Source organism: Diabrotica undecimpunctata, chromosome 9, assembly GCF_040954645.1.
Source record: "Diabrotica undecimpunctata isolate CICGRU chromosome 9, icDiaUnde3, whole genome shotgun sequence".
Classification (NCBI taxonomy): domain Eukaryota; kingdom Metazoa; phylum Arthropoda; class Insecta; order Coleoptera; family Chrysomelidae; genus Diabrotica; species Diabrotica undecimpunctata.
Window position 1 is genome coordinate 116,756,816 of NC_092811.1, and position 13,163 is coordinate 116,769,978.

At 31.8% G+C, this 13,163-nt stretch overlaps 1 protein-coding gene across 1 annotated transcript; it reads right to left on the reverse strand.

Moving 5' to 3' along the window:
• Window positions 1-3,636: 3,636 nt before the first annotated feature.
• Window positions 3,637-10,396, reverse strand: LOC140449900 (protein CTLA-2-alpha-like). Its single transcript, XM_072543316.1, has 2 exons — window positions 10,211-10,396; window positions 3,637-3,905 (listed from the first exon to the last, which is right to left on the reverse strand). Exons 1-2 carry the CDS (start codon window positions 10,310-10,312, stop codon window positions 3,696-3,698), a joined length of 312 nt encoding a protein of 103 aa, XP_072399417.1. The 5' UTR covers window positions 10,313-10,396; the 3' UTR covers window positions 3,637-3,695.
• Between the last annotated feature and the right edge of the window lie 2,767 nt (window positions 10,397-13,163).

Consider the following 13,163-nt stretch of genomic DNA (forward strand, 5'->3'; position numbering starts at 1 on the left):
CGTTTTCCGTTATTTAACGTTAAATACTCGTATTGAAAGACAAAAACAAAAACAAACCCTCTTTCATAATAATAACTCAGTTAATATTGAACTGAAAATATTCATTAAAAGCTAATCTTTTTGTTTTTTATGAGCTTTAATTTTAGTCGTTACACTTTTTTTGATAAAACTCTTAGTTTCAGAGCTATTCTTAAAAACCTTTGAAAAACATGTTTTTTTTGTTTAACGAAAAATGACACTTTTCAACAGCGAATAACTCAAAAAATCTAGCGAAAAAAATGTTTACTACATTTTTTGTTTGAAATTTGTTCTTCTATCGAATAGCGTGGTTATTTTGAGTGAAAAAATTTCCACCCTCGAAAAGGGGTGGCAAACACCCCCAGGGTGGAAGCGCACATCGGCACTATATAACTTTTGTTCCTTGAGTAATTAGTAGACTTCGGCAAATATGCATATTGCATATTTTGCATATTGTGCATATTTTATGCAAATATTTCATATTTTGGCATATTTGTATAAAAGTTTGCATAAAGTGCATAAAAGTTCAGATTTTTATACTGTATTTGAAAATTTTTAAACATACCATTTTATTTCAATTCTTGTATAAAATTTTGTAGTCATTTTAATCAAGAAATGATCTAAGTACGTAATCTCTACAGGTACAAAACATTTACAATTTCAAAGAAGATCAATTTAAGTAGCCCTCAACATTCTTAGAAAGTCTCGGTCACTGAGGCATTCAGTTATTGGATAATCGCTAAGGGTTCGCTCATTTGCATTTTATGATCTAATCCCCAAATCTATCTACAATTTATTGTATCTTAACAGCAGGTAAACGGCTAATAGTTTTGTTCCTAATTTAGGGATTTTCCAAAATCTCCCAGTTTATTGAATTAGGTACCTAAACATTTCTAATTTGATGCTCAGATTTATAAATCATTTTTGTTTTGATATTCAAAGCGTAAACACTCGTTGTGCGTAACAAAAAGGAAGATTGTGATTTTATAATGCCTAAAACAACTAGTGCTTCAACTTGGATTAAACCTTATAAAGAGCTGTCTATGGATATGGGAAAAATCTACTGTTCAGTCTGTGGCAAAATTGTAAGTATCTAATATTTTCTATTAAATGTCTAATATTTCATACATACAGGGTGTTTCCAAATGACACTTACAACGTTTGACTGTAGATACTTCTCGAAAAATTGAACAAAACGATATAGTTAATGAGGGGTCAAACTTATTTACTTTTCGAGATACAGGGTGTTAAAATTAAAAAAAATTAAATTCTTTTAGTTAATAACAACAATAACTTTAAAACCAATAAACGTATTTACTTGAAATTTAGTACTCGTAGGTTGTTTTTAAATGAAAAATAGCTTTCTTTAGTGAGAAAAAATTGTCCATGGTACAATACAATGGTGTGTATTTAGAAAAATTTTTCACCTTTACTTTTTTTTATGAAGTCAGCTATTCTAAAACACAATTATTTTTATTGTAATTGAATTAACAAAAAAAAAACTTTTGTTGAATTTTAAAATAAGTTATATGATGTACTAATGGTTAGTAACAAAAACTAATTTGTGGATTAATACTGCATTTAAAACACTTAGCGAGTGTTTTTTTTTTTCCAAACCAGTTATTTGATTAACCAAAAACACCTTGTATATTTTTATATTTTAAAGGTTGGGTTAAAAATAAAGGTTTTTATTTTTATTTATAGATAGCATGTGAGAAGAAATTTCAGATAGACCAACATGTGAGAACTGCTTCACACATTGCAAAAAACAGAAAAATAGGAGGAAAACATCAAACTTCAATGGCTAAATGTTTCCAATCTACTTCAAAAAAATTAGATGAGCAAGAAACTTTTAATGAAGACTTGTGTCGCACATTAGTGTCTGCAAACATACCGCTTTCAAAATTAGCAAATGTAAATTTTAGTTCGTTTCTAAAAAAATATTGCAAACTTAATGTTCCAAGTGATCGGTCTCTAAGAAGAAATAATGTGAACGGGCTATACTCGTCGGTGTTAATTAATATTAAGGAAGAAATTGCAGATAATTATTTTTACATATCTGTAGACGAAACCACTGATTCCTCAGGAAAGTATATTACTCATTTATTGATTGGTGTTCTTAAAGAAGATACCTTACCAAAATCTCATCTTATTTTATGCCAGCAACTTGAGAAAACAAATGCTTTAACAATTTCGCGTTTTATACAAGAAACATTAGCAACTTTTTTTCTTCCGACAACTATTCCTTCTAATAAATTACTGCTTATTTTATCGGATGCTGCTCCTTATATGGTGAAAGCAGGACAAAATTTAAAAATATTTTTCCCAGATTTAATACATGTTACTTGTGTAGCGCATGGATTAAACAGAGTTGCAGGGGAAATACGAAAAAAGTTTCCTCTTGTAAATACCATGATATCCAGTGTCAAAAAAGTATTTCTTAAATCTCCTATAAGAATTCAACTTTATAAAGAAATGCTACCTAACATTCCTCTTCCACCACAACCTATTTTAACGCGATGGGGAACATGGTTAGAAGCAGCTAATTTTTATGCAGATCATTTTGTTAAAATAAAGAACATAATTGATACGTTAACAGATGAAAGTTCCCAATCTCTTTTGGATTCTAAACAAACTTTTCAGAGTAACTTGCTTCAACAAGAACTTTCATTTCTAAAATCAAATTTTGGTTTTGTTCAAAAAACAATTACTCAGTTAGAATCACCAAAACTGTCATTGTTCGAAAATACAGCATTAATAAAAGAATTTGCGTCATGTTGTCGGAACGTTAGAGGTAATATTGGAAAAGATATTTTAAAAAAATTTGAAGCTACTATGGAAAAAAATAAAGGTTACCATATTCTTTCTGAAGTAGTCAGTGTTCTAGCTCGAAATATTTCGGAAACAATTAATTTAGAACCAAATGTTTTGGTTAGTTTGAAAAATGCTCCCGTTACATCAGTTGATGTTGAACGAAGTTTTTCCATATATAAATATATGTACTCAGACAGAAGCCACAAGTTTTTGTTAGAAAATTTTGAACACCACTTGGTCATTTATTGTTACCATAATTCTAAATAAGTTTATTCATACTTAAAAATGATGTAGTTACTTAAAATAAATGTAAATCTTAATGAATAGTAGGAAATATTTAGTTATGTACACTTTTTTTTTAAATAAAATTGTTACTATTTTACGATTTTTTTATTTATTTGTATGCATATTTTGTAAAATATTTGCATATTTTCGGGTAAACACGTGCATATTTATGCGCATATTTTCCACATTTTTATTTGCATATTTGCCGAAGTCTAGTAATTAGTAACCAACACACAAAATTTCAAATGAATCGATTTAGTTATAAAGAATTCGGAGGTAAAAACCCTCAGTAACTGATCTTGTTTTAGTTATTTTTATTTTATTCTCTGTAACAAATTTGCTTTTAACGATCAGCTTTTTCCCATTTTCATTTGATTCTTTATATAAACCAAGTCCCCTGTCTGACGGGATCCCAGAACCAAAAAAAGTAAGTTGCAGAGAGAAATCGTGTCAGACTCGGCCTATTATTATCAGCCTGCATTTTTGTCATCCTTGATAAAAGTTTCAAGAAAACTACAATTGTTTGCCGAATAGTCACTTTACTTAATACTTATCAAGGTTTCAGTCATAATTTATTTTTATACAACAACTTTGTCATCAATCGGTAAGAGACCAGGCTGGTTCCGTTGTTCTTCTGTCCAGTCAGTAAATTCGTTTAATCCCTCTCTCCATGTTACTTCTCCAGCCTCGTACCTTTTGTTGTGCGCTTTAATTTTGTAGAATCTTTCTTTAAATAAAGCAAACCTCATGGCATCTTCTGCTTCATCGTACGACTTATTATACTTTTCCTATAAAATAAAAAAAAAGTTATTTATTATAGGAATGTATGCATTATAAGCACACTTAATACAGATACAAAACGAATAAATTAAAATTATATTGATATTAATTGACTTTAGTTCTGGACTAAAACAAATGGATAAGTGCAAAATGATTTTTAAAAGTTTTTTAAATATTACGTGTCTATGTAATGTCTTCTAGAGCTCTAGGGAGATTGGAAAATAAAAAGTAAACTTGTAATTTTTGCTCGAACTATTCAAGACGACTTCACTGTAGCAGAGGAGATTGAAACCTAAATAAAGTTTAGGGGGTGGTATATGGAGAAGGAGATGATAAATTAGAGAAGAACTAGCAAAGAAGTTATAATAAAAAGAATGGCTTAGCTCAAAAGAACACAGAGACACAAAACCTCAAGCACGAATTCGGGCTAGCCTCACTACACTAGAATTTGGCTTTGAGATAAGGGGAAAAGAGATCTTTTTATCCAAAAGAATACAATATAATAATGCACCGGAAAATCTGGAACTATAAAAGGGGTAAGATAAGAGAATATACGGAGATGCCTAGGAAAATACTGAAATGGGCGCCAGCTAATTTCTGAAGGAAATTAACGAAAAAAATAAATGAAGTTATGAACAACAAGGAATAAAGTACTATTGATTTAATACCCTGTAGTAATGTTTAAAAACCGAAAAGACACTATTGACCTTGTTCTTCTATATTATAACTGTAAGCAGGAACTGAAATAAAAGCAAAACTACTTGTAACAAATATATTTATAATATTAACAACTAACAAAACTCACCTATATCTATATATAGAAAATATAATTACAGTAGTGGGGCTACGGTATGCGAGGACCAAAAAGCCACGACAAAATGAAGGACCCCCACTACTGGGCCAAACAAAAAGGTGTATTAGTAAATATATAATCTAAGTCCATGGGAGAAGCGAAATCTTAACACTAAGGTTAGTTACGAAAGTTAAATCCTAGATAGGTAAGGTAGGGAATATAAATACTAAAAAAAAACCGTGACGGTTATACAAAAGAAACTACCTTACCTAACAAATATACGAATCATGAACCCCTTCCCTATCAATGAATCTAGTTTAATTAATTAATAACTATTTACCTAACTTTTTATAGCTGATACAAAAACTGTAATAAGTACTAACCTTGGTATATGCATATACAAAGTTGTAAATTACAAGAAAAACCTTAACCCTGAGAAACTTGTTGTTAATGTCTGTCACAACACTACAGCTGTCCTGGTTAGGTCCCCTTAAGACTCTGACGGTCCTTGAGGCTCCGAAAAAAAAAACGAATGAAGAAGAACGCTGTGGTTCTGGAGACAATCGGTTCCTGGTTACCAATGGGTTGAAGTAGGTGTTTGGTTAAATTACTTCTAATATTAAACGTTATCCTAATCGGGTGAAATCTGGGTTTTAAATAATTATTTCAGTAGATTTGGAAGCCGGGTTTTAAATATTCATTTCTGCAGATTTGGACGCCGGTTTTTCAATCAAGATTTTTTATCATTTGTTCCAATTTCTCCCTTGATTTTCGGGGAAAACATTAAATCCAATCCCAGATTTTCTACCCGATTTTAAGACAAAAAAATGCCGGTTAAGGCTTGGAGAAATACACCTCTCTGCGTGAGTTGTTGGCCAAAACTGCCTTTAGCCGAGCACCTCTTGATCACTTTAGTTTGCACATCGTCTCGTCTATTGCCCATAAACGTTTCATAAACGGGATTCTGAGGGGTTTTAGGATTTTAATAATAAATTATATTAATTAATTATATGTTAGCAGTTGTGACTGCTACAAGATGCTGACTTTAATTCCATTACATGGAACAACTATCGGAACTGACATTTTGTATTCGGCAAATACACAAAATATACAAAAACCTGTATCTAACTATGGAGGATCCGATAAATGTTCCTGCATTGTAACCGATGGAGCCAAAGAAATTGTAGGAAGTAAAACTATATTTGCTGTACTATTAAAACAAAATATTATCAACTGTCCTGTTATACACTCAGGATCACATCACCAATTTAGCAGCAGAATTAAACGTGGACATAAGTAGCACGAGATATAAACATAAAGACATACACAAAATAACATGGATGAGACCAGAAAGTCTGGAGGGGAATCAAATAGACCATGTACTGATTAAAAAGATACAAACAATCGATAAATGACAGCATCAAACAACGAGGAATGAAAGACGAAAAGCACAGAGAAAATGGGACGTAGATAAATTGAAAGAGAAAGAAGTAAGAAGAAGATTTGTACGAGAAGTAAATACAGAGATGCAGTTCAAAGAACAACAAATGGAGAAACAGTGTAAAAAAATCAAATAAGGAATAAACAATGATGAACAGAAGAAATAATAGGTTTAACGATGAGTGCAAATTGGCAGTGGAAGAAAAGAATAAAAGAAGAATATAGCTAATATACCTATAGAAGCAGAAAAATGGCAGAAATATTTCAAAGAAATATATCAAGAAACTTATAAACTTAAATATCAAGAAAATATTTATGAACTAATACAAAATATATGGAGCAAAGAAATAATGCCCGAAGAATGGAAGAAGGGAATTCTAGTGACAATCCCAAAACAAGGAGACCATAGAATATGCAAAAACTACCGAGCAAATAATTTACTGAATGTATCATATAAAGTGATGACTGGTATAATTAGAGACAGACTAACAATATACAACACATACATTGGTGGAAGCCAAAGTTCAGAAAGCTGGAAACTGTTAAAAAATTTAAGAAACAACAGAAAAATAGATATTATCCAATCCATATCACCGCAAACTTGGGAAGAATACTTTAAAGATTTACTAACAGAGACAAGAGAGCCCTTCAAACAGATAGAGAACTATGGTTTACAAGGCGTCAGGCTACTAGGATCACCAATCAGAATAAATGAGAGAGAAGTAGAAACCGTATGCAGACATCTAAAGAATGGCAAATCACCTGGCCCAGGAAATGTAGCTCCGGAACGTATTAAACATGGACCCAAAATACTAATTCAACGACTACGACAACTTTTCCAGCAATGCATAAACAAACATAAAATATCTGAGGAATGGAAAGAATCGCATATGAGCACCATCCATAAAAAGGGAGATAAATCGAAACCTGAAAACTATAGATTAATTGCAGTTACTAGTAGTATAAGCAGAATATATGGGAAAATAATAAAAAAATCGGATAGAAGAAGAATACCAAGATATGGAAGCCGAAGAACAGGCTGGTTTTCGTGCAGGTCGATCTACAATAGACCATGTCTTCTCTATTACTCAGATAATTGAAAAGAAAGTTGCTCGTGGCCAAGAAGTCCACCTGACGTTCGTAGACCTTAGGAAAGCATATGATAGTATCCCGCTTGATAAATTATGGGAGGCACTGGGGAAAACAAATATAAATATAGAATTGATTGAAGCAGTAAAAACGTTGTACTACCAACAATCAACAAGAATTAAAACAGGAAATCTGATAACACCGGGATTCAAAGTGACTAAAGGACTAAGACAAGGATGCTGTATATCCCCAACATTATTCAAAATATACCTCGAAGCAGCACTAAACAAATGGAAGAAAAAATGTACGAATATGGGCATACCACTAATAGACTTAACTTTGTACACTCTGTGCTTTGCGGATGACCAGGTCATCGTCGCACAGGACTCTGAAGACCTTAGTTACATGATGCGAAAACTATTAGAAGAGTTAACAGAGTGGAGTTTGGAGGTGAATATGGAAAAAACTGAGTACATGAGTATCGGAGGAGATCAACATAACCTTCTGGTAGAAGAAAATCAAGAGATCAAACTATGTGATGACTACAAATACCTACGAGTAAAGATCACTCACGACGGAAAATTAGATGCAGCCATTAAGGAACGAAATACACAGGGAAGGAAAGGCATAGCCTTACTGTGGGATAAAAAATCTCTAAAGTAAATAGAAGAATATACGACACCATAATAAAAAGTATCACAACATATGATGCGAAGTGTGGCCCCTAAAAGACAAAACAGAGAAAATGCTTAGAGCAACAGAAATGGACTTCTAGTGCCGCTCGGCGGGAATCTCCAGACGCGACAGAATAATAAACGAGAGAGTCCGAGAAATCATGGGCGTTACACATAATATTGTTGAGGGCATCAAAATGACACAACTCAGATGGTACAAACACCTAAGGAGAATGCCGAAGAATAGAATACCAAGACAAATTCTTGAATGGCAACCAAGAGGTATGCGGAGATCAGGAAGGCCTAGAAGAAGTTGGAGAGAAGGAGTTGATAAAGAAATCAGAGAAAGAGAACTGGAGGACGATCTATGGAACGATAGAATGAGATGGAGATTGGAAATCGGAAGACGTCGAAGAACGTTGTAAACCAACATTATATATATATATATATATATATATATATATATATATATATATATATATATATATATATATATATATATATATATATATATATGTATATATATATATATATATATATATGTATATATATATATATATATATACATTGTTGTGGTATTAAAAATTGAAGGGTAAAAATATAAAATGTACGATGAAATCAATATTTCAGAGATTATAGAAAATAAAAAAAAATACTCCGAGCTGCCTGGAATTAACCAAAGGTAATCTTAGTCATAAATAATCTTTTGTATAAATATAACAAGTGAAATAGTGCGGGTACAATGACGAGAAGTTAACGATGGTTTTTCCACATTAGCCATAAAGTGTTCCGTAAGCCGGATTTGCGCCATGAAAAGGACAATAGAAATAGTTAATAAATAAATGATTGTTCGGAATATGTAAATACCCAGTAGAAATTAAGTGTCCTTGTAGAAATAATATGAATTAGGAAAGTTTGTAGGTATTTCTGATTTTATGTGAGAGTGGTATGCAAATTTCTGATTGGCCGAGAATTTGGAAAGTGGTGATGGTTGTGTATAATGAGAGGTTAGTGAATGGATAGAGGAGATGAGAGAGTCAGTTAGTTCCAGTTTCTTAAAGTGAATGGTTGGTTTTCGAGGTGGCATCCAAGGGTAGTAAGTGATAAAGAATAAGTTGTGAGTTGGTGAAGTAATTGTGTCCGACTGTAGCTGATCTGGTACAAATTTGTAAGTAAACTTTTCCTACTTGTATTCTACGTATCGCTGTTTATTTCGGAACGAGAGATTAAGTTTGGCGAGAGGAAAAGAGGCTGGCATCATTGGAAAGGTACGTGCATTCGAAGGAGAGCATTGAAGACACTAAATTGCATTATCTTGTTTAATATTGCCAATTACATAGGAGGCTGCTGAGAACTGATAGTTCATTTTGCATAGAACAAGGAATTGGACAACTCAAGGCAGAGGAAGCGTTTCAACGGAAGAAACATTCATAATATATTAAATTTGAGAACTTTGGGTTAAGAAATATTATATCATATTAGTAACGTGTGAATAAGTTGTAGATAGTCGAAGGAGATCAAATTTGTTCTGAGAGGGGACACGGAGCTGTGGGGAGAATTGGATAATTCATACAAATTTTTCATCATATTATGTTGTTTTATTCCGTTATTCTTTGGACCTAACCCATTAGCTGTAAAGTATAGATATTGAAGCACGAGTAAAACCTGAGATAACAAAATTGAAAGGTGTGATATAAATCATCAATTAAAAATTTTAATAATGTTTTATATATATTTTTTTGTAAAGTTTTAAAATTAAAATTCTAGATATTACATTAATATATATATATATATATATATATATACTAACAATATACAGTAGACTCCCTCTATAACGAGAACTGAAACGGCAAACCAATAACCTCGTTATACGCCGATCTCGTTATATCAGACAACAATAATACTGTGCATACATCTGAATATGTAGTTTTCTAAATCATTAACTTCCTATAGTAAAGCCATTCGCTTTATATTAGCAATATAAGATGCTAAATATTGTTTGAATGCATATTTCAATTATCTTAAACTTACATTCACAAATACAAAAAAAAAACGAAATTCCGAGAATCGAAAGGACAATAAAAGGAGGTAAAGAAAAAATATTTGATATTTGAAATATTAGATGCCAGACAGAACAGAGCCCAAAGAACTAATTGAAACGAAAGCCTGCGCAAAAACTCAAGATAAACAGAAATGGAAGAAAACTATTGAATAATTAAGACTATACGGCCTGTAAAGAACGCAAAAAAACTGCAGTCAGATGAGTAGAGTAGATTATTTCCAACCATATCATAACAACAATAATAATTAATATTACCTTGTATTTTGGCCATGCTTCTTCAGCTGTTTCGTCGTCGTCAGGAACTTGTGCCACCACCACTGCAAGGAACAATGCAAATAAAAATATTTTACAAAGCATTGTTGTTATTAATGTAAAACACCAGATACTGGCTATCGATTACAACAGTTTATTCGAGGCAAGTTAGTATAAATAATAATTCCAAAAGTAGCTGTTGCGGCTTTTATAATGCGCTGTCAGATAATGTGGGTTTAATAAAACTGTATCCATAAAAATATGAGATAATATGAATTATTACACGGTGACAATTGGTTATGTTTAATTTATCTATAAATCTATTATATCTATTGTGGTGGAAGTAACTTTTAATGTGAATCTGGCGAAAACAATAACGTACAGATCTTCAATTTATTTATATAATGTAATTTTTTATTATTAATTTTGTTGTTTATAATTATATAGAACCATAAAAACAATTTAATTAGAGTTTCCTATGAAATTACGAATTTGCAAGGTTTTGTTTGTATATATGTATAGTCACTACTGATTTTTGTTGAATGATATTAGATATATGAATGAAAAGTTTTTTTATCTTGTTAGTTTATTAACTAGATATAACCTGTAGATATTTATACTGCGTTTCAAATGTTATAATCAGTGTGATTGTAAATTGCAAGCGGGTTTGCCATATTTCGCCCATTCTGTGAATTATCATAAATAAATCCTCCTTTTGTATTCAACAGCAGTTAACAGCGATAATCATCTACAAGTACTTGCCTAATACTTTTATTTGTCTCTTTTTCTCAGCGGTCATCAAACAATTAATAATTTTCTGATAATACTGAATTTTTTTTTCAATTCACTCGTAAACGGACAACAAAAAAATATGTTTTTTTTTTTGACATTGGCTACCGCCACTAGAAAATTAAATTTTAGAGAACAAAAATAAAAGCGCAGCGTAAATTTTGTAGCATTTGCATTTTCCTTGATATATATTTTGAAATCCCCTCGTATATGTATTAAATTGAAATCCCCTCATATATGTATTAAAATGACGAAGAATGTTTTCCATGTTTCTCTGTTCCTATCGTACGAGTTAAAACTCAAATAGTATTTCGTTCTTTTTAAACCATTTTAAAGTTTGTTTATATCACAGACTCAAATTCTTTGATATTTTTCTTTGATCGAAACCGCTAAATATTCTGCGTTTCAAATAAACATTCATTGAGATGGCTAAGAAGTTTTTGCCGGCAAGATAATTGTTCACTCTCGCTAAGGCGGCTATCGGTTAGAGTCGCTTATAGTATTAGTCAAAAATGTTCCTTTGAATTTGTATTGTTTCCTCGTCCTTCGTCCTTTTTTTATGAAAAAATGTGTAGCAGCGTTCACTCACACTGTTGCCGAGAGGGGGCGTTTGGGCCTGTAGGACCCATCGCCGGCTCTGCGGACTTCTTCCTGTCCTCGGAATTAGACCGGGTGTTGACCATCTTTGCTTGTCAAAAATGGTTTAATACTTCTACTGGTATAAAATAACGGTTACCGTGACAAGTATCTGATATAGGTAACAGTTCCAAGGAGCAGTTACAAAATAACAGATCAAAAATAGAAAACAGAACAGGTAAAATAGTCTAAGTATTCCTTGACTTACGGAAGGAATAACTTAGTAAACAAGAAAAATAAAATGGTATAAAAGTACAATGCAAAGAAAGTGTTTCTTGACTTACGGAAGAAACAACTTAGAATGAAAAGTAAAATACACAAGATAAAAGAATAGAAAAATGCAGAAATATTCCTAAGTGTTTCTTGTCTTACGGAAGAAACAACTTAGGACAGAAATACAGATAAATGAAATATGTAAATATGAAACAAGGTATGGAAATATTTCTAAGTGTTTCTTGACTTACGGAAGAAACAACTTAGAGTGAAAATAAACAAGAGAATCAAATATGGAAAAATAAGAATACAAATACTTATAAGTGTTTCTTGACTTACGGAAGAAACGACTTACAAATACGAAAAATCAAATACAGAAAAGATGTGGAAATATTGCTAAGTGTTTCTTGACTTACGGAAGAAACAACTTAGCATAAAATAGAAAATGAAAGTGACAAATGTATTAAGTATTTTTTTAACTTAAGGAAGAAACTATCTTAAATAAAATATCGGAAATAATAATGCAACAATGATTATGAAAATATTTCTAAGTGTTCTTTTGACTTACCGGAAAAGAATGGCTTAGACGCACAATTAAAATAACAAGTCAAATATTCAGAGAAATATTTCTAAGAGTTCTTTGACTTACCGGAAAGAACTACTTAGACAAAGTACAAATCAAAATATAAAATAAAAAAAGCAAGATAAATATTTCTAAGTGTTCTTAACTTACGGAAGAACAACTTAGACACAAAATACAAGAAAAATAAACAATCAAAATAGTCAAATAAAATATCAAACAATCAGTACATGAACAAATATAGATCAGTGTATTATTCTAACCTGAAAAGGTCTGAATATACAATAATGCTAAAATAAAAAGGTATACAGAAAATCAGAAATAAAACAATAACTTAGTTGGAACAATAATAGCACCGACTAGGTCTACAGTAGAAGAGGCAAGCTCGACTGATCGATGAGAGAAAATCCACCTGCTTTTATGTAAAACAAATCCTTTGTTTTACGTAGCGAAAGTGGAATTTCCCTGCATCGAATCAATTAGAAATTTGGATTTGGCCAACCTTGGAATTCCCAAGTATTTTGACCGATATCCAAATTCCTTGATGCGTCCGGCACGGCTGTCAGCTCAAGGCTGACACGCCTCCGGAGGACAACACTGAGGCGTGGTCAACAGCGGTGGGTCTCAGCGTTATGTCCAACTTCTACGTCGATTTGAAAGTTTTCTGTTTTGTTCCTTTTCAAGGAAAATGTGTAGCAGTTTAATCAGTTTTATGGTTCAGTTGCAGTTTAAGTGAGG

What these genes read in the sequence shown, in the direction of transcription:
- LOC140449900 (XM_072543316.1), bottom strand. Translation starts at nt 10,312, where the DNA reads ATGCTTTGTAAAATATTTTTATTTGCATTGTTCCTTGCAGTGGTGGTG. An exon ending in AAGCATGGCCAAAATACAAG is followed by an intron (nt 3,906 to 10,210) that starts GTAATATTAATT and finishes TTTATTTTATAG; the next exon opens with GAAAAGTATAATAAGTCGTA.